At 42.6% G+C, this 22,859-nt stretch overlaps 1 protein-coding gene across 1 annotated transcript; it reads left to right on the plus strand.

The window, feature by feature from the left end:
- Positions 1 to 3,405: 3,405 nt before the first annotated feature.
- Positions 3,406 to 6,193, plus strand: ANKRD66 (ankyrin repeat domain 66). The gene is made up of 3 exons (XM_060163928.1): positions 3,406 to 3,568; positions 4,113 to 4,263; positions 5,995 to 6,193. The coding sequence occupies exons 1-3, from the start codon at positions 3,406 to 3,408 to the stop codon at positions 6,191 to 6,193; spliced, it is 513 nt and encodes a 170-aa protein (XP_060019911.1).
- Positions 6,194 to 22,859: the final 16,666 nt, after the last annotated feature.

The following is a 22,859-nucleotide window of genomic DNA, read 5'->3' on the forward strand; positions in this document are numbered from 1 at the left end:
TTCTTTTGCATGTAGCTATCCAGTTTTCCCAGCATCACTTATTGAAGAGACTGTCTTTTCTCCATTATATATCCTTGCCTCCTTTGTCATAGATTAGTTGACCATAGGTGTGTGGGTTTATCTCTGGGCTTTCCATCTTGTTCCATTGATCTATGTTTCTGTTTTTGTGCCATTGTCTTGATTACTGTAGCTTTGTAGTATAGTCTGAAGTCAGGGAGTCTGATTCCTCCAGTTCGGCTTTTTCCCCTCAAGACTACTTTGGCTATTTGGGTCTTTTGTGTCTCCATACAAATTTTAAGATTTTTTGTTCTAGTTCTGTAAAAAATGCCATTGGTAATTTGATAGGGATTACATTGAATCTGTAGATTGCTTTGGGTAGTATAGTCATTTTCACAATATTGATTCTCCCAATCCAAGAACATGGTATATCTCTCCTTCTGTTGGTATCATCTTTAATTTCTTTCATCAGTGTCTTATAGTTTTCGGCATACAGGTCTTTTGTCTCCTTAGGTACGTTTATTCCTAGGTATTTTATTCTTTTTGTTGCAATGGTAAATGGGAGTGTTTCCTTAATTACTCTTTCAGATTTTTCATTATTAGTGTATAGGAATGTAAGAGATTTCTGTGCATTAATTTTGTATCCTGAAACTTTACCAGATTCATTGATTAGCTCTAGTAGTTTTCTGGTGGCATCTTTAGGATTCTGTATGTATAGTCTCATGTCATCTGCAAACAGTGACAGTTTTACCTGTTCTTTTCCAATTTGTATTCCATTTATTTCTTTTTCTTCTCTGATTGCCGTGGCTAGGACTTCCAAAACTGTGTTGAATAATAGTGGTGAGAGTGGACATTCTTGTCTTGTTCCTGATCTTAGAGGAAACGCTTTCAGTTTTTCACCATTAAGAATGATGTTTGCTGTGGGTTTGTCCTATATGGCCTTTATTAGGCTGAGGTAGGTTCCCTCTGTGCCCACTTTCTGGAGAGTTTCTATCATAAATTGGTGTTGAATTTTGTCAAAAGCTTCTTCTGCATCTACTGAGATGATCATATGGTTTTTCTTCTTCAATTTGTTAATCTGATGTACCACATTGATTGATTTGCGTTTATTGAGGAATCGTTGCATCCTTGGGTTAAATCCTACTTGATCATGGTGTATGATCCTTTTAATGTGTTCTTGGATTCTGTTTGCTAGTATTTTGTTGAGGATTTTTGCATCTATATTCATCACTGATATTGGTCTGTAACTTTATTTTTTTTACACTATCTTTGTCTGGTTTTGGTATCAGGGTGATGGTGGCCTCATAGAATGAGTTTGGGAGTGTTCCTTCCTCTGCAATTTTTTGGAAGAGTTTGAGAAGGATGAGTGTTAGCTCTTCTCTAAATGTTTGATAGAATTCACCTGTGAAGCCCTCTCGTCCTGGACTTTTGTTTGTTGGAAGATTTTTAATCACAGTTTCAATTTCATTACTTGTGATTGGTCTGTTCATATTTTCTATTTCTTCCTGGTTCAGTTTTGTAAGGTTATAGCTTTCTAAGAATTTGTCCATTTCTTCCAGGTTGTCCATTTTATTGGCATAGAGTTGCTTGTAGTAGTCTCTTAGGATGCTTTGTATTCCTGATGTGTCTGTTGTAACTTCTTTTTCATTTCTAATTCTATTGATTTGAGTCTTCTCCCTCTTTTTCTTGATGAGTCTGGCTAATGGTTTATCAATTTTGTTTATCTTCTCAAAGAACCAGCTTTTAGTTTTATTGATCTTTGTTATTGTTTACTTTGTTTCTATATCACTTATTTCTGCTCTAATATTTATGATTTCTTTCCTGCTGCTAACTTTGGGTTTTGTTTGTCCTTCTTTCTCTAGTTCCTTTAGGTGTAAGGTTAGATTGTTTATTTGATATTTTTCTTGTTTCTTGAGGTAGGTTTGTATAGCTGTAAACTTCCCTCTTAGAACTGCTTTTGCTGCATCCAATAGGTTTTGGATCCTCGTGTTTTCATTGTCATTTGTCTCTAGGTATTTTTTGATTTCCTCTTTGATTTCTTCAGTGATCTCGTGGTTATTTAGGAACATATTGTTTAGCCTCCACGTGTTTGTGTTTTTTACGTTTCTTTCCTTGTAATTCATTTCTAATCTCATAGCATTGTGGTCAGAAAACATGCTTGATATGATTTCAATTTTCTTAAATTTACTGAGGCTTGATTTGTGACCCAAGATGTGATCTATCCTGGAGAATGCTCCATCCGCACTTGAAAAGAAAGTGTAATCTGCTGTTTTTGGATGGAATGTCCTATAAATATCAATTAAATCTATCTGGTCTATTGTGTCATTTAAAGCTTCTGTTTCCTTATTTGTTTTCATTTTAGATGATCTGTCCATTGGTGTAAGTGAGGTGTTAAAGTCCCCCACTATTATTGTGTTACTGTAGATTTCCTCTTTTATAGCTGTTAGCATTTGCCTTATGGATTGAGGTGCTCCTATGCTGGGTATATATATATATATTTTTTTGGTACACGGGCCTCTCACTGTTGTGGCCTCCCTTCGCGTACCACAGGAAAAAAACCACACTTTTATGAAGTCATGTAATCAGGGGTCAGAATTTAATATAAATAATTCTTACTGCTTTAATTTCTTTACTAAAATTAGCCTTAAAACAAAAACAAAAACTCTGTGTGTGTGGTGAAGAATACCTTGACTGCTAGGTGTTTGGTGTCATTGCCTCGCGTTATGCTAAGGCACCAGTGGTTTTCTACATCTTTGTTTTTGAACCATCAGACCAATTATCAGCACAGGGAACAGGACCAATCACATTTTTTTTTTTTTTTTTTTTTTGCTGGATGCGGGCCTCTCACTGTTGGGGCCCCTCCCGTTGCAGAGCACAGGTTCCGGACGCGCGGGCTCAGCGGCCATGGCTCACAGGCCCAGCCGCTCTGCAGCACGTGGGATCCTCCCTGATTGGGGCATGAACCCGTGTCCCCTGCATCGGCAGGCGGACTCTCAACCACTGCACCACCAGGGAAGCCCATTATACCCATTCTTTAGATGAGAAAGGTAAGGCACAGAATTACTGAGAGTCACACTGCAAGCACTTTCGAGTAGGAGTGGGAAGTAGTACTGGGAAGAGGTTTGAGGCCAATTAGCCAATGTCAGCCCATGAGCTTAGCGTATAATCCTATAGGCAGAAAGGAACCATTGATGGTTTTTGGCTAGGGGATTGGCAAGCACTAACCACAGTAGCTAAGATCCAAATACACACTCAGCAGGGCATACACATGAAGCAACCCTGGATGCAAAGGTATGAGGTAAGAAAGAAAGTAAACCATCAGGAACCCTATGGAATCACTCCCTAGGAATAAAGGATTGCAGAGAATTTCCTAAGTGGCATGCTTTTCCCACAGTTGTTTTTTTGGTCATGGAATTGACCGAACTGTCCGACATGACAAAACTCCACCAAGCTGTAGCTGCTGGGGACTACAATTCAGTGAAAAAGATTTTGAAGAAAAGTTTCTGTGGCCCAGACTACAAGGAAGTGGACTGGAATGACCGAACCCCACTTCACTGGGCTACGATCAAGGGTGAGTAGGCAATGCCTATGTAGACCCATCCCTTCGAGACCACTGTTCGTGAGGTTCCCCGTTGGTAGTCGGTGTGGGGTAGTAGAAAGAACATTTCTTGGGAGTCAGATGAATGAATGGGGGCCATTACAATCCTGGCACCTCCACTTATTAGTTGTAGCACCTTAGGCAAGTTATTTAACATCTCCAGGCCTTAGTCTATCCATCTGTATGATGAGAGCAGTAATGCTGCCTTGGAATCTCGTGGTGAGGATTCTGCAAGATAGCGAATGTGCGCTGCCTAGTAAGTAGTGACTCTCAATTAATGTTAGCCTTCTGCCCTCTTGAGGGCAGAACGGGAACTTTGTCCTGTTCATGGCTGGGGCACGCCAAACAAGGCTCAGTTATAGAACTGGAGGAGGATCGCGGCAAAAACTCAGCCAAAGGGCTTGTCAAGACCTTCATCCATAGAACACCACTGAAGAATGGTAGGGAAGTATTACAGTCAACCTTGCTTTTTAAAGATTTGTTTTGACTCCCGTATGGCGAATGGGTTGGTGGGAAGCAAGCCTGGCTGCAGAGACATCAGTTGGGAGAATTTTCCAGTACAAAGTGATGGGAGCTATGCTAAAGCACCTGTCAGTGAACATTTGCTATGCGCTGGGCTGTGTACGCTACACCTGTGATTCTTTTGTGCTTCACAAGAACTCAGTAAGGTAAGTGAATACATCCTTAATTGGCACATGAGGAAACTGAACCTCGGATGTTTGTTTCTCATCTGCGATGCCATGGTTAGCAAGCGGTATTTATTGTCAGGTATAAACCCACATCTCTCTGACGAGAAAACCTGTGCTCTTAATCTGTGCTAGCTTTCATGTAAGTGGGACTTGATGTATTTTTTATTGAGATGTCATTGACATACAACATAATATCAGTTTTAGGTATATAGCATAATGATTCAATTTTTGTATATATTGTGAAATACCACAATAAGTCTAGTTAACATCTGCCACCATACATAGTTACAAATTGTTTTCCTTGTGATAACTTTTAAGATCTACTCTCCTAGCAACTTTGAAATATGCAATACAGTATTATTAGCAATAGTCACCATGCTGTACATCACATCCTCATGACATTTAGTTTATAACTGGAAGTTTGTACCTTTTGTACCTTCACCCATCTTGCGCCCACCCACAGCAGCCACGAATCCGTTCTCTGTATCTATGAGCTCCGTTTTTTTTTGTTTTCAGATTCTATGTATAGTGAGATCCTATGATATTCGTCTTTCTCTGTCTGACTTATTTCACTTAGGATAATGCCCTCAAAGTGCGTCCACGTCGTTGCCAAGTATTTGGTTTTGCAGTCGGCATGGAGACTGCCGAAAGCAGAGTGAGCCTTAGGGATGTTAGCACAGGTCAGGGTAGAGTGACTTGGAAGAAAAAGCAAGATTTCTGGGCAGGGTCCGCAAGAATGGACGGGAGAGGAGGAGAGAACTGGTTTACATAAATAACACTAACACAAGATAGAAAGTGACAAGGTCAAAAGAGCAGGTCAGAGGAGGGAGGCTTTGTGGTCTGAATACGGAGAGGTCACTTGCAGCTTGTTGGGGGCACAAAGGCTGAGCGACAAGCAGGTTTGCTGTCCTCTGAATGAATTGTGCTTTTTATCATGCTTTGCGCTTACAATACTGTTTGCCCTGCCTGTATGATCATTTAGCCTCTCAAATTTCATTTGTCCTCATACTGGCTCAAACCTTATCTCCGTGAATGGGCTTTCACCCGTGTCCTTAAGCAAGTCACATACTCACCTTTGGCCTCATATACAAAACAGTGTTTTTGTATGCTTCCCATCGTCCGTGTGTGTATGATGATCGATTCATCTATTTCTCCATCTATCACCTGTTCTAAGATTCTGTAGCTATCATCTAACTTTTCTTTACATAAATCCATCTATACATACAATACGTACGTGATTATAATTTTTATTTTCTTCCCTACCTGTTTCTGTACTATAAATTTTTCTACAATGAACAGACATAGCTTTTACAATTAGGAAAAAATGCAATTAAAAAACAAATGAAGGAAAACAGCCTCCCCATAATATGCAGGTTGCTCTGTTGATGTGAGCACTTTAAAAATGAGTAGGGGGGCTTAGTGGTGCAGCCACTGTCATTAAAAATGACAAGCACTAAGTGCTTGTTTTTGATTCTATGGACATCCCACCCAGGCACCCTGTTTTTCTCCACCTCGGAGTAGTTTCTTTAGTGTCTGAGACCTCCCTAAGTGTACACTTGGAAATGCTTGAACTTGGCCACCTTTCTCCTCAACTGCATGGCGGAGGTGCCCAGGCCGCATGCAGAGGGCAGAGGAGACGCCCCTCTGCAGGCCGGGCAGGCTGTCCAGTCCACAGGCATTGGGGGTTGAGAGCTGGTTCCCCTCTCCTAGGGCTGAGCCCCAGTGCTGGGACCACCGCCAGGCCACCAAGCAGAAGGGGCTGCAGCTTGATCAGCGGGATGAAGACTGGGATGCCAACAAGAGGGAGTTGGAGCTGTCTCTTCCTTCCTCAAAGCAAAACACTAATAAGAAAAAGAATAAGACTCGAGGCCCCACCAGGCTCAGCAATACCAAGGACAGGAGAGTGTGAGAAGGCTGGCATCCCAGGAACTGGAGCTGGGCTTTCCTTGGCACCAGACTAGGTGTTGTTTGGTGTGTGTTGTCCTGACATGATTTTACTCCTAGATCATTAATTACCCACATGGCTTCTACCGATAGCTCCTGACTTGTTGTTCAGTCTGGAAGTCTGGCCTGGGGACTCTCTACATGGGCTGTCTCCTCCTTGCCCATACCTGCTGTCCCTAAGTACTACCAAGAGGGGACAAACGTCAGCTGTTTGCATTTTTGTCACCAGTGATTTGCACTGTCAGCATCTCCTGAACCTCTATATGCAATTATAGCATTTCAGGGGCAAAGAAAAATCTTCTCCTAAGGAAACTTGGTTGTTTCAATGAGAAAAAAAAAAGTATTGTAACAACAAAACCTCAGAAATTTCCAACATTCTCAGGTCAGTTAATCTATGAAAAAGAAATTATTTGTTGTCACATAGACCAAGCAAAGAGGTGAAGAGATGTAGCTCTGAGTTTCCACCTATTTTTCTTTTTTTTTTTTTGCTTGGGGAAGAAGCCCACAGTGGGCCATTTTTACCAATGATCCTTTCTACACAGGAGAAACAATTTGGACAATAGACTAGCTCAGTGAGAAATAAAACCCTTAATTTTATTCCACTTAATAATGAGAGGTAGCATAAAATAATGGAACATGTAATTACAACTCTACTTGGTCAACTGTATATTTTAGGAAATCTAAATACAGATCCGATATTTCCAATGAAAATATTGTATCCAAATTGAGATATGCTATAAATATAAAATGCATATCATATTTTGAAGACTTAGGACAAAATGTAAAATAGCTCGTTAATAATATTGATTACATATTGAAATGGTAATATTTTAGATATTGGGTTAAATAAAATATATTACTAACATGAATTCTACCTTTTTCCTTTCAGTTTTTTAAAAAATGTGGCTAGTAGAGTTTTTAAAATTATATAGGTGGCTTGCTTTTTTCCCCCATCAGACAGCACTACAGTAAAAACCAGACAATAGTTAGAGCCTCTACCAGGCAGCTGGCCTAGTGTACTTGAAGTGGCACTTTCTAGGCTTACTAATTTTTCTGCCTAAATCAATGTGTTTAGGCACCAAACATCATCTTAGTTACACACTCCTCAATGCTTATGTTAATACAGGTCATGTTTAGTTGAATTTTCTGAAATAAACAAATGCTTGAGCATCTTATAGGAAAGCAGTATAGGTGTGGAGGGTGCCTTGTCTAGCGTTTATCCATCCCGAGCATCAATTTCCTTTCTCTAGTCCCTGCAATTCACAGGGATGGTTCCTGCTTGCCATCCTTCCATCAGTCCTCAACCAGTGGCAACAACTCCAGCTGGACCAATAAACATCTTCTCCTGGGAGTATGAAGGGGGAGCCCCTGGGCCCGCTGATTCTGGGGGATGAGGCTAAACTCGGGGACATGGGGATCTCCGACTTCTTTCCTGACTCACCCTCACACACACATTGCCCTTGACCTCTGTGCAGAGTTTCCATTCTCTCTGCAAGTTCACACTTCTCCCCCACCATGAGCACAGCCCATGCAGAGGCTTGTGGGCCAAGGGAGAAGGGAAAGGGGAAAGGGGGAGCTGGAAGGAGGGAGAGGAGGGAGGGGGAGGGGTGGCAGTGTGTGGAAAAGGGCCCAGGCTGCACCACTGAGCCTCCCACCTTGGCAAAAAAAAAAAAAGGTCCTTTAGTTTTCCCCTTCGTCACTCATATTGAGCCTTGTCTTCTCATGGGGCCCCCTCACTGATGGCCCGCCCACAGATAAGCCTCCTCCCTCACTGGGTCCCCATTCCCCTCACTGAGCCCTCTGCTGATTCAGAGACCTCAGCCCGCTCAAGGAGCCGCCGTTTCACAATTTCCCTTCCACCCTCAGCTCTGGCCGCACGCCCTCAGAAAGGCCGTCTCAGGACCTGTGACTCTGAGCTGGGTCCAGCGGGGAGGAAGCTGTAGGTTCTGCATCTGCCATCTCAGCTGGGACCCTCCTGGGGTCCTCATGCATCTTCACTCGCACTTCCCTCTTCATCATTGTCTTTGTCCCCTGAGTGACCCCCGGTGGCTCTTCCTCTGGGGCAATTTGTCCTTCCGGGCACTGGCCCCCAGGCGCTGGGCTGACCAAATGGCACTGAAACCGGGCCTGGAGGTCAGACATGGAGGGTGGCCAGATCTGGTCTGGATCTGGTCTGGGTGTCCATTTTCAGAGGACCATTGATGACTAGAGCTCGTGGGCCAGAGGCTGGGATGGGAGGGACAGGGAAACACTGGGGCCGGGCCTGCTCCCTCAGCCAGCGGGGGACCCGTGGAGGGGAATTAATAGAGGTGGGAGTAGTAAAAGGGAGGGTATTTTAACAGCCAGGACTCCCACAGTAAAGCTGGCTGCCCTGAGGTGTCTAAACAGACGCCTGAGCATCTTCCAGGGGTACACAAGACTCCGACGTAAGAGTAGGCTGAACTCAGGAGTTTCTGTGGTCCTTCTTCAGCTTTCACGCCCCCCATGGATAATAAAAAAAGAAAAAGAATTAAAAAAAATATTCTTCTCCTGGGAACTTGAAGTCTTCATGAGAGCAGGGACCAATAGCGTATAACCTCAGAAGTGTGGAGTAGCTAGTTCTATAATAGGGCTGAGGAAGGGTTGAGGGGTGTTCTAGAAAGAGAAGGAGAAGATGAGGGGAGAGACAGAGAGATTGGGAGGGAGGGAGGGAGAGAGCGCACAAGCCCGCAACTTTCTAGTTTCCAGTTCTGGCTCCTTTCTCAGGAAATCTGCAAGATACCACTTTCGTAACGAGATTTCCCCTTTTGCTTACAGCTCGTTGAACTGGTTGTCTTTCCCTTACAACCAGTCTTTCTTCATAAACACAGTATTTTAAGATCACGGGCTTAAGAGTCAAATAGACTTAGGTTTGTATCCGCACCTATGAAATAAGCAAAATAATCCTTACTTCCTGGTTTCTGTGTGGATGAGACAATGTGTAACATGCTGGCGTCAACACTCTGCACCTGGTCCATGTAATGGTGATTGTATTGCTATAGGCGTGAGCTCAGCTTTTCCCTGAGAACCCCAAAGGCATCCAGGAAGGATGCCTTTTCTAGGTTGAGTGAGGCTCTCCAGTGTTCAGTCCATAAATACCCCCTCTGCCTAGTGTCATGGCACAGAGAATAGCCCATCTTCCATTGGCTGGACAGACCTGGGCCAAACTGCAGTAAGTGTTCTTAGGGTCCTTCACGTGGTCCATAACCCACGGCCTCTCAGTGTCCTCACTGAGTCCTCCTTTCATTGTTATCCTCATCGAGGCGTTAGGAGGAGGAATATATTTCTTGTCCCATTAGTTTTTGTATAGCTTATAAGAGCAACAGAAAGAGGACGCCAAAATAACTTCCTTGTGTGAAGGATCTGTTGTGATGCAGATTCTGTGCTAAGCACTTTACATGTACTATGTTATATCGAATCTGTACGACACGCCTGCAAGGCAGGTGTCATTGTACCCAGTTGACATCACAAACTAAAATTCTGAGAGGTTGAGTGACTTGCCCTAGACCACTTGACTGATGGTCATAAAACCTTTAAAGCCTGTCTGGATTGGATGGAGCTTTAACCCTTCAGGGTTAGAGATGTCGGACAGGTTGCTTAACTTCTCCGGATTCCCCGTCCGTAACTTGGGGGAGGATAGAGTGTCTATACCATAGCATCGTGGGGAGAATTAAATGAGGTAACTCACGTCAAACACTTAGTACAATGCTTTCCACGTTTAAGGGTCTTTAAATTACATGGAAATCTTTTCTTGGCCATGGAAAATTTTTAAAAGTCAGTATTTACTGAACAGATTCCAAGAACTGTACCACACAACAGAGCACTCAGGGTGTATCTTCATGAAATAAAACAGGAAAAATGCAGTCAACAATCTTATTGTTTGGTGTTTTTATGATATCAAAGAGGTTTGTGGGATTTATTTTTCTTTATAACATCAATTATTTGGCATTGCTTGAGAGAGAAGGTCCCAAACAGCTTGGGTTGAACCAAAAACATTACTAAAGTTTTTTCTTACCAGTGTTCTGACTTTCATCCTTGACCTTATGAATTCAGGCCAACACTTTGTTTTCTGTTTCTGTCCTGTATACTCTGTTGGCAGGCACGTTCACTTAAAAACCCTGAAAAGAGAAACTTCGTGGGTGAGGACAAAAACATCCAACAAAAAAAATGAGTTAACCGGATCCCATATTTCACACTGAATTATCCCATCATACTTAAAATGATCATTCAGTTCATCTTCTTTGATTATTGCAATATTGTCTTAGGAGACAATAATATCTTGACTCCTAAATCTCTCCCCCCACAAACGTTTTTGTAATTAAGTAAAGAGATGGCAAATTCAGAAGGTAAAGTGACTAAACTGTGGATTAAAAAATCTCTCAGTAAGGAGACTCTTAAAGTCACTTGATCAAGAATAATACTATTTATATGGGGCTACCATATTCAGAGAAAAGACAGACTTTTAAAATGGAGTTAATACAGAAATCAAAATTAGGAAGAAGAATAGAATGTTTGTCATCTGATCCCAAGCTTGTAATCTAAGCTCACTTCTGAATTCTCATCCTTAGAGACCCCTGGTACCTGTCAAGCTGGGCTGCTCACTGCCTGGTAATATATACCGTGTGTGTTAGGCATGTTATTATGTCCCAGTCAATAATTCTGTGAGGCAAATGTTGCTATAAGTGAGGACATAGGGGTTGAGGGAGGTTAGGTAATTTGCCCAAGTCATATAACTAGCAGAGGCCAGAGCTGGACCTTGGACTTAATCCAGGTCCACAGCCTGGCCACACATCCATGGTGCTACCCTGCCTCTGCACACTGGGCCCTGGTACCTGCTGCCTCTGCTAGACACCTTCTACTTCTGTGAGTTGGGCTGTTTTACAAATGGAATCATGCAGTATTTGTCCTTCTATGACTGGCTTATTTCACGTAGAATAATGTCACCCCACTGCTCAATCAGGTTGGCACCAGAATTTGTGTACTTGTTTGAGCTGAGCTGATAGGTTGAGGGTAATAAGCTTGGGTCTTGAGAGCCACGCTGAATAATCTGAACAATCCCATGTCACACCAGTGCTGACACACCCTGCTGCACCCTGACGAGACTTCTTTTTCCATTTCAAGAGCATGACGAGCAAGCAAAAAGAAATAAAAGAGAAACAGCCAAGCTTGTGAACTGAGTTCCAAAGGCATTGGCTTATAAAAGCAACAGCTATTACGGAATACACACAAGTACACACACACATACACACACACACAAAACCAAACTATAAATATTAAACTTTAGGGCTTCCCTGGTGGTGCAGTGGTTGAGAGTCCGCCTGCCGATGCAGGGGACACGGGTTCGTGCCCCGGTCCGGGAAGATCCCACATGCCGCAGAGCGGCTGGACCCGTGAGCCATGGCCGCTGAGCCTGCGTGTCCGGAACCTGTGCTCCACAACGGGAGAGGCCACAACAGTGAGAGTCCCGCGTACCGCAAAAAAATAAATAAATAAAAATTAAGCTTTATGAGAGAAGGGCCACATAATTTATTATTCTCTTTTAAGATACCATGTTTGAAGATCATGTCATAACTGAGTGAATGAACCCTGAGTTGTTTTTGTTTTGTCTCGTTTGGCTATAAAAGCTGGTAATTGCTAATGGAGAAAATCCCCAGTGGAAATAAATGAAGATTGGTTAAAGTGAAAGCATAATGCCTGTGTTTGGAAAAGTGCCATGTCAGAGGGTATGAGAGCATAGGGGTCAGAGTCAAGGCTTTAGCCCCAGAGAGGCTTGGGCTCCAGTGCTCCCCAGCTAAGTGACACTCAGCCAGCTGCTAACTTTTACGAGCCTGTTTCTTCATCTGTAAGGCAGGATAAAGGAGCCCAGAGTCACATGGTCATGGGGATCCCAGTACAAAACATTAAAAAGGAAATCTTTGTGGCTTAGTTTGCTCGAAGAGTAGCATGATGGGCAGAAACAGGAAGATGATGTAGAGAGTAGAAGCTGTTCTCTCCAATTTCTTTTGCATTAGCTCTTGTAATGATTCAATGGTATATGACCAGGAAGAAAGAACTGAGAAAACTTGACAGGAGCAACCTTTCTCAAAATTAATCAAAACCAAAGGATTCCACAAAAAATAAGATGGATTGATGGAAGGACAGAGGGATGACTAGATGGCTGGAGAGGTGACAAAGTGAACAGTAAGAGCTAGCAGAAAATAGGTATAAGTGTTCTCTGTAAATTTCTTTTAATTTTCTGTATATTAAAAGTTTTCTAGATATAACATTGGGGGAAAAAACTACAGCTTTTCTGTAGCAGCCAGTGGCCTCTGGAAGTGTCTGTGGTACCCCCAAGCCAGGGAATGAGGAACATTCCTTCACACTCTGCTGTGTAGTTGGGGTTTAGGACCCAGTGTAGACAGAGCTGGGCAAGTCCAAGCAATTCAGCTTCCAAGCACTTTGAACTCGAGCAATTCCGTTAGCCTGCTTTATCCCTAGTTTCCTTATTCATAAACAGTGAAAACTATGCCTGCCTCTTAGGAATAAATGCAAGTATCCCTGGCACCATGATTAGGAAATTCGAGTCATTAATATTCTTAGTATCAGAGTCAAAAGGACCTTCAAATCCATCTAACCCAAACCCCTCATTTTACAGATGGACCATCGGGTGCTCAGAGAGGAAAACTGATTTTCCCAGTGTCACACAGCTGATTAGTTGTAGCACTTGCCTTTGAATTCAGGTCTTCCGTGTTCCAGTCTAGTACTCTGTCATTGCATCAATCTTCCTCCTGAGAAGGCTTGTTTCTTCCATCTTATAAAATGATGCAGACCAACTACATGGCCATCAGGTATCACCAATGATTCTAGTGCAAAAGAGCAAACACCCAGCAAGAGACAACCTAGAGCTGGAGCCGTGGAACTTTCTCCCCCGCTGGCTTTGCTGCTCTGACCCCCACCCTCAGGCAGTCCTAGATTCCATAGGATCAAGGGGCTTTGAGGCAGCCAGCCTTGAGCTCTCCATGGACCTTGAGCCTGAGAAGTACCGTGATTTTTCTGTTTGGGGACCAGAGCATGGCGTGGGGCAAACCCAGGTCCAGCCGCAGCCCCTGGGCAAGCTATCTCTTGCCCCATCTCATTTGACCAGATCAGGGCAAAAAAGCGGCTCCTTCCTGGAATATGACTGGGGTCCAGGCCCGCCTATTCCCACCTATGTTCTTCCATGTTAGCCTACCAAACTCTGAACTCTTGCTAAATTTGCAGAAGAGAAATCAGAGACCTTCTACCCTCTAAGAACCATGTGACTGTTTAGCAACTTCGCCTCAAGGGCTCAGAAATTGGAGAAACAACTTCTCTCTGATCTTCCTACTTTTGCACATCGTGCTGCTTTTCGAGCAAACTAAGCCACAAAGATTTCTTTTTCAACGTTCAGCACTGGAATTCTCATGATCATGTGACTGTGGGCTTCTTTATCTGTCGCCATGAAACTTGATCACAGACCCTGAAGAATGCAAAGTAGTGAAATACCTTCCACTGAGAAGTTAAGGTTTCCTATGAAAGAGTGAACTTCGATGCTGCGTATTGCTTTTACAAAAATGTTAAGCTGCATACAATTTGGGGATATCTTTCCTGCCATCAGAGAAATCTCTGGAACTGGCTGATTCTTTGCTAACCAACACTAGGTGTTTTTTGTTGTTGTTGTTAACAATTTTATTGAGGTATAATGTACATGTCATAAAGTGCTCTCACTATAAATGTAAAATTCAATGATTTTAAGAATTTTAGAACATTTTCATCACACCCAGGAGATCCCTCCTACCCAATAGACTGTCACTCCACATTCCCACTCCCAGCAAACATGACCCTCTTTCTCTATAGATTTACCTTTTCTAGACATTTCATAGAAAATAGATAGATGGATTCTTCACAGTAGATAATCATATCTTTATTACTCATAGATTAGATCCATCATTTAATGATCAACATGGCCCAGGCACTATGCAAGGTGCTTGCCTTAAATGAGCAAAACAGACTGGATCCTGTCCAGCTAGGAAGGCAGGAAGTTAACCCAAAACAATCACAAGTGAAGATGGGCTGTGAAAGGGGTGACCACGGGGTGGGGAAGGGGGCTCCCTGGAGGGTAAATGAAGGCAGCTCACAGTTGGCCGTGGGATGGCACCTGGATGATGTCAAGAAGCCTCAGAGGGACTTCAGGCCGGGGTGGGGTGACCTAGCGGCACTGCAAATGGATTGGAGCAGGGCAAGAACACAGGCAGGAAGACCAGCTGGGAAAGTGCTGGCCTAGCCCAGGGGAGAGGGGCCCAGTGGATAAGAACTTGGATTCCCGGTCAGATGGATCTGTGAGGGGTTTAACCTTGGAAACTTAACGTCTCTAAACTTCTCATCTGTGAGTTGAGGAGAATAATGTTCTGTCTTCAAAAGATTGTTACTGTGACGATTCAGTGTCAGAGGCGTGGGCAGCATTTCACAGGGCGTCTGGCGCGAAGGCCGGGCTCAGCCTCTGTGAACTGCTGGGCTCAGCCAGGGGCCCCATCCCTCCCTCTGCTCAATAAATATGTATTGAGCCTCTGAACTGTGTTAAGTGCTGTGACTGACAAGGAAGATGTCATTCCTGCCCTCAAGCCATTTTCCTTGAGCAGGGTAAGTTCTTAACCTTTTCGTACCGTGGACTCCTTTGGTTGCCTGGTGATGCTTCAAGCAAAAGTAACTGGGAGGCACGACCATTGAGTAAGAAGTTGGTAAGTTAAGGAATTGGGGATTCTCTATAGCGTTGAATAGAACTTCAAGCCTAGCTTCGTACGAATTTTACATGTTTCATCACCCCAACATCATGGGTGAAATCACAAATTCCTCCCATTTGTGAGGACATTCTGTTTTTAAATTGAAATCTATTTGTACTAACAATTATCATTTGAAATATCTAAGTAAGTTACAAGTGCATTGTAATTGCTTATCATCTGTGCTTGCTGGAATTTCTCTGAGATTTAAGAGAAAGATTTCTGTGAAACCAAGGCTATAATGTCCAATTTGCTGGAAAGTGGGCGCCCTCTTGTGGACCACGTAATACCAAAGAGACAGATTTCAGTCAGGAAGTATAAAACAGTCTAAATATACTAGCCCAGCGGTCCCCAACATTTTTGGCACCAGGGATCGGTTTCGTGGAAGACAATGTTTCCATGGACGGGGGCTGGGAGGGATGGTTCAGGCGGTGATGCCAGCGAGGGGGAGGGGCAGACGAAGCTTCACTCACTGGCCTGCTGCTCACCTCCTGCTGTGCGGCCCGGTTCCTAACAGAAACCGGTCCCTGGGGGTTGGGGACCCTGCACTAGCTCCACAAATGTACACACTGAATCCCTATGAAAGCAAAAAACATCTTAGAAGTGGATAGTAAGTTTCTTCAAGACGTCACAGAACCTTAGAATTTGAGATGTTAATCCTCAAGGTGTGACATCATATTACAGATAAGGAAAGCAAAGCTCCAAGAAGTGAGTGACTTGCCCTCAAATCATAAAGCATCACAAATCTGAGGTCCTGCTAAGAATTTAAGACACTCCATGAAGACAGCATTAACATAAAAGACCACACAGAGATACTTGTAGTATGGCAAATATGAAAACAGAAAATTTTTAGTAATGTCTTACTGTTCTGTACTCCTTAAACAGTCTTGAAGTTTCTCACCCTAGATTAAGTGGATTTGGTGGGGGGGGGGACTTAGGAGGCTGATCCAGTTTAGAAGGGATTAGTGATGCTGACCTGTGATGGGGTGGGGATAATTGGGAAGGGTGTGAAGCGGATGGTTTTGAGAGTTGGTTATGAGGCTGAATCCACAGAACTTACTGAAATTGATTGTTATGAAGGAGAAGAGACAAAGATGGTTCCCGAGTTTCTACTTTGGGGCAGTTGGCTGTATTGTAACTGAGGTAGGGGTTTCTCTGAGTAAAGAATGGCTGAAAAAGTTAATAGATGAGTTGTCTACATGTTTTTAGGATCAGGACGCATAGTCTGAAATCTTTTGTGAGTGTGTATGTCCGCATGGATATTTAATTGACAACAAGGGCATTTGAGAAAGTCTGTACCTGGCTTGCTGGTGTTGATGAGACTCAAAAAAGAAAAAGTCAAGGACATGATGGAGACTTTGTTCTTTGTTTTATTTTTGTTAGTAAACTTTCATCACGCCTGTAATTACAACAGAACTTTAAGATGTAATTGCAACAGAATTAAGTAGCTCTAAATTATACAATAATTACATTTAGTTTTAATGATGACCACTTATTGATTCAAGCCTCCTTGTTTGATGTTTGTTTGTAATACAATTGCATTGGTGGGCAAACTGGTCAGGCCTGGTTGGTCTCCTTATTGAGTCTAGATAATTGGATGCATGTTCTAAAATTTCAGGTGGGCTGTACCTTTGGAGAGGGGACTACATGTCAGATTCCTTGGCTAAAATATTATTCTATTTAGGGGTTTCAGAATTTCATAGGAGGGGGCAAAAAAGAGAGGAGACTTTGGAACAATGGAGGCTTTTCAGGAATGGAAACAGATGATTAAGGACGTGTTTTGGGTCCTAAAAGGGCGGAATAGAGTGTCTCAAATCACACTTGAAGGATAGTCACCAATTTTTCCTACTGGAGAGTCAAAGGGATAAAGCAGATAGAACATGGGCATCAGACAGAGGTGAATTTAAAAGCTGGTTACTGCTTACTGTGTGACCTTGTACAACTCATTAATTTTTCTCGAAGTCTTCTCATCTATAACATAGGTGATGATGATAGTCTCCATGGGGTACTAGCCTACTTGGGCTGCTATAGTACAATACCACAGACTGGATGGCTTAAAGAACAGAAATTTATTTTCTCACAGTAATGGAGGCTGGAAAGTCTAAGATCACTGTTCTACTAAATTCCGTTTCTGGTGAGAGCCCTCTTCCTGGCTTGTAGATGGCTGTCTTCCTGCTCTCTCCTCACCTGGTCTTCTCTTAATGCGTGCACACAGAGAGCAAGAAAGTGGGCTCCGTGGTGTTTCTTCTTATAGGATCAGGGCCCCACTCCTATGACCTTATTTAACCTTAATGACTTCTTTAGTGACCCCATCCTCAAATACAGCCACACTGGAGGCTAGGGCTTCACCACATGAATTTGATGGGGGGGTCCCGGCACAGTCAACCCTAACATACATCAAAGGGCTTGAGTGAAGATTAAGTAATTTAATGATGCTAAAAACTGGCTCTGTTCTGGTTGCAGCTGCAGGTAACACAAGGTGAATTTCTTTGTCCCTTAAGATACCTGCCATGTCTATTGTGTTCATAGCCATTATCCCATTGGAAGGGTCTACTACAGGAAACACATTTTCTGCTCTTGGTAAATGTATTATTACTTGTATTACAGCATTTAACAAAGAATAAGAATGGACATTGCTTTGCCCATGTCATGAGTCCTAATATCCCTCACTTTTGTGTTGCCTTTTGTTAAGCCTCCAAACCATAGCACAATTAATTTGCTTCCCTTTTAAAGAGTTAAGTCCTGCATTCTCAGAGTCTCTGGCTAAAGGAGTTCAAACTACCTTCACCTTTCTGTGACATGCTTTTAGAGGGTGGGAAGATTGGAGATCTTCAGTAATTATATTCCTTTAAAAACGTAAAACTACTCAGTACACTTTGACTCAGCAATTCTACTTATTGGAATTTGTCTAAGGCAATAGCTGAAAGTACATGCAATCACAAATGCAAGGATATTTATTGCCGCATTGCCTGTGATAAGAAGAATCAATTGAAAATAACCTCCACACAAAGCACAGGCTTGGCTGGTTACGTCCCATCCATCCATTCAATGGAATTATATGGAGCCACTGAGAAGTGTGTTGTTGAGGAGTATCTAGTGACATGGGGAAACATGTACAAGCCAGTCTATAAACCTAATGTAACTAACATTCTTATAAAGAAAAATAAGCATGGGGGAAAATCTAAGAGATATACCAAGATGCTAGCAGTGGTTATTTTTGGTGGTGGGATTAAAGTTAGCATTTTCCTACTGTGTCTTTCAACTTTTTGAATGAGTATTAGTTATGAATATAGAAAAACTTTTTGAATGAGTATTAATTATGAATATAGAAAAACTTAATAGACAAGATCCTTTAAAAAACTGAGGCATCCAAGGACCCCTGTGTTTTTGGTGGGGCTCTGCATTGGTGAATATCTGCTGGGGGAGGATTGAGCGCAAATGAACATTCTAGAGAAGAATAATTTAGAAAAAATAAATGTCATTCCAACTCAATGACTCCTTGAGAGCCCTGGTGGCCAATATTTCAGTGGATAAAATTTTATATTATTATAAAATATGCATATATAAATAGTGAGAAACTGGAAGGAAACAGACTATATGTCAAGAGTGTGATCGGTGGTGATTTTTTTCTTTTTCATATTTTAAAATAGTTTAATTATTAAATGTTTCATAATGGACATCTTTTCACGTTACAAATGTTTTTGTTTTCCTTACCCACTAAATGAAGAGGCTTTACTGTCAGGAAAAGTTACATTTAAAGGCCTTGAGGACAAGGAATATGCAATATTCTTCTCGTTTTCTTCTCAGCATCCAGCAGGGGACCAAGAGAATTTTAAAGACCAGCTGGATGGGTCATATGCCAAAGCTGGATGTTCTGTGCTATTCATGTTCCTTCTTAGTGTGAATAGTGTAAACTAGATAAAGTAAAATAAAATAAAATAAAAATTGGTGGCATGAGAACTGCATTCAGAATTGGAAAGAGCATGTTTCTGCTTCTTAGGAAAATAGTCAGCACTAAAGATACAAATCCCTGGATGAGGATCAAGGAGCTTTTCTGACCATACAGCCAACCATCAGCTGCTTGTTTTGTTCTGGGACCAGGCGCCACGGACCCACCCTCAGCATTTGTCTCCCATCCAGCTAGGCAGGGGACATGGATTTGCTCAGGATGTAGGGATGTGTGGTCATTGGCAAAAAGCTTCAGAAGATGTTTCCATCAGCTCAGCCACTTGATGGTCCAAATCCAAAGCAGATGGCTGGTTCTCCTCTGAAACATGCTGACCCAGGACTCTAAAGCCCTGTCACAGCCTCTGAGGCTGCCCTTCTTATAAGAAGATGAAAACCCAAAATGTCATGAAACCTATCAAATTAAACTTACTCTAGGCCTCTGAGAATCCAGATAGAATAATTTTCAGTGAGGGAATACGAACAATTAAATTTCGTACTTACGTGGGATTTGATACACCGTAAAGCCTTTCTCCTGCACATTTGAAATTCTCTTGACTTAGTAATAAAAGAGGCAGAACAGCTCTCATGAGCCCCATATTATAAAAGAACAAAGCGGGCTTCCCTGGTGGCGCAGTGGTTGAGAGTCCGCCTGCCGATGCAGGGGACACGGGTTCGTGCCCCGGTCCGGGAAGATCCCACATGCCGCGGAGCGGCTGGGTCCGTGAGCCATGGCTGCTGAGCCTGCGCGTCCGGAGCCTGTGCTCTGCAACGGGAGAGGCCACAACAGTGAGAGACCCGCGTACCGCAAAAAAAAAAAAAAAAAAAAAAGAATAAACCGAAACACAGTTTCAGCGTTTTGCCTGATGTCTTCTGGTATGTAAGTGGAAGGGGTGGGAAGAGGACCTATGTCCCTGATTGTTTTAAGTCAGCTTTACTGGGATGTAACTTGTCTGCAATAAAATTCACCAATTTTAGAGCACAATTTCTTGAGTTTTGGCAAATTTATAAAACTGCATAACCACCAACATAATCAAGATATAGAATATTTTTGTCACCCCCAAATGTTCCCTTTTGCCCTGTGGAGTCAGTCTCTTTCTATTCCCAACCTTTGGCCCCTGGCAACTGCTGATTTGGATTCTTTTACAATAGTTTTGCCTTTTCTAGTATTTTATATAAGTGGAATCCCACAGCATATGGTTCATATCTGGCATCTTTCTCTTAGCCTAATGCTTTGGAGATTTATTCATGTTGCTGTATGCACCCGTAGTACAATTCTTTTTTTTATTTTTAATAAATTTATTTATTTATTTTTGACTGTGTTGGGTCTTTGTTGCTGCCCGAGGGCTTTCTCTAGTTGTGGTGAGCGGGGCCTACTCTTTGTTGCGGTGCGTGAGCTTCTCACTGTGGTGGCTTCTCTTGTTATGGAGCACAGGCTCTAGGCATGCAGGGTCCAGTAGTTGCAGCGTGTTGGCTCAGTAGTTGTGGCTCACGGGCTCTAGAGCACAGGCTCAGTAGTTGTGGTACACTGGCTTAGTTGCTCCACGGCCTGTGGGATCTTCCCGGACCAGGGCTCAAACCCATGTCCCCTGCATCGGCAGGTGAATTCTTAACCACTGTGCCACCAGGGAAGTCCCTACACTTCTTTTTAATTGTGCAGTAACATTCCTTGGTGACAGTGTCCTATTGTGATCTGTGAATATATCACAACTTGTTTATCTGCTTACCCGTTGATCCATCTTTACTTGAGGATCTAGTAAAATGCTGGTAAATGCTTGCCTCCCCAGGGTGTTCACCTGCGTCTAAGCTCCTTGAGGGTAAGGACAGTGTCTGTCTGGTTCACAACTGTTTCCTCAACGCCTGGCACAGAGGATGCCCCCAGTACTAACTTTATGGATGAATGCATAGATGAACAAATGAATGAATGAATGCAATATGTTGGTGTTTAACTAAGCAACTGAGAATAGAAGCTGCCCTAGAAAGAGAAACACATCATTAAACTAATTTCTCTCTTTTGAGGTTTTTCAGATTCTGGGTACTATATATAACCTCTCTGAACTCAACCTTTTATAAAACGAGGGCAACAATTCTTTCCTTATGGGACAGTTATGATAATTAAATGAAATAGCCTATGTAAAGCATTTTACACAGTGCCTGCCAGGTAATAAGTGCGTGAAAAGTCATCTGGTTGTTATCATAATCATTGCTATTACTTGAATAACAAATGCCATTCAAGGTGGGGAACTTTGTAGGGTATTACAAACTCCTCTTCCCAGAAATTCAACTGTAAAACCGAGGCGTGGCTAGTTTTCTTCCTTTCCTGGTGTGTGGTCCCTTAGCCCACTTACTTACAGGGCATCCGTGGCTGACATTTTTGCTGGCGTGTCTATGCAAAGCTGTTCTCATTAGTTGGCATTGCTTTGGAAAATGGCTGCCACTGTAATCTTCCCCGTTAGTAATGAGAATATCAACTTATGTTGAAAACTTTGATTCAGTCTATGAATATGAACAGACCTGTTCCTAATTCAGGAAGCCTCCTGATGGGCTTTGGCCAATCATCCTTGGAGTTTCCAATAGCGCCTCCCGCACAGTCCCTCCTCTTACCTTCCCCTGGTGCTAAATCAGATTCCAGTTGAAGTCACAGATAATGCAGTTGGGCCTGAATGGACCTGCTGGCCACTTGCATAAAAGAATCAGCTGTACCAAAAACAATTTTGCGGTTTTCAAAGGGAAATGGAATTACAATTCCCATTTGTTTTCTCAGAGGGCTGATCCCCTTGTTCTCTGGATCAAGTTAAACATCCGACTTACCATCATCTTGCTTCCATTAGATGACCTCAAAACTGAATGACTTCCCAGGACAAAGAAAAATCCCCAAGCCAGGCGCCATCTATTTCTTCTCCAACATCATCTCTTTCTGAATAATTTCATCTGTCCACACTTGCCTCCCTCTTAGCCTGTAGCTCTGGCATTATTCTCTGTGACTAACACTGTCTGCCTCCTTGAAACACTTCGGAATCCTCAGATGATCAGGAAGGACTTTGCATCCAACAATTGTGTCCTTTTTGCAATTTTAGCCTGTTTTCTTGTACCCTAGCTTCAGGGACAGTGGAGGTGAAATAAATTTCTAGGCTCAAGATGGAGCCGTTGCTGCCCAGGGTGACATGCCAGCAAACCAAACTTCTGTGTTCTTGTAAGTGCTCTGCTTGATCATAAATGCGGAAAATCCATTCAGTCAAGCCCCAAATGCCAGGCCAACTCTGGGGTCTACACTTATTTCCTCGTCCCTTGATCTTTCTAAATTAGGTCAGATATGCAACCCCAGCCAGTCGTGCCCTGTTTCCTGACTGCTTCTTCGAACTCTTTATAAAACTTGCTCCTGCCCCAGATCCCTTGGGAAAAGTGCCTCACTGCTTGTGAGGTCTTCTACTCCCACAGCCCAGGGATTATTTCCCCTTCAATAAAGGGCATCAAACCCATCACATGTTGTTATAGTTTTGTCTTTTGACAGTAGATAACGGCTAGACCTCTTCCTCTTTAGAATCATGTCTCCTTTCAGAGAAAAGCCCATCCCAATTGCGTCTTCCCTTTATTTTTATTAAAAAAAATTTTTTTTGGAGTGTAGTTGATTTACCATGTTTTGTTACTTTCTGCTGTACAGCAAAGTGAATCAGTTATACACATACATATATCCACTCCTTTTTAGATTCTTTTCCCATATAGGTCATTACAGAGTATTGAATAGAGTTCCCTTTGCGGTACCGTAGGTTCTTATTAGTTATCTGTTTTATATATAGTAGTGTGTATATGTCCATTCCGATCTCCCGATTTATCCCTCCCTGCTTTGTATCTTCCCTTGAATTAACAGTTTAAGGGAATTGTTGATTAAACAAT

Source organism: Lagenorhynchus albirostris, chromosome 10 (assembly GCF_949774975.1).
Source record: "Lagenorhynchus albirostris chromosome 10, mLagAlb1.1, whole genome shotgun sequence".
In the NCBI taxonomy this organism is placed as follows: domain Eukaryota; kingdom Metazoa; phylum Chordata; class Mammalia; order Artiodactyla; family Delphinidae; genus Lagenorhynchus; species Lagenorhynchus albirostris.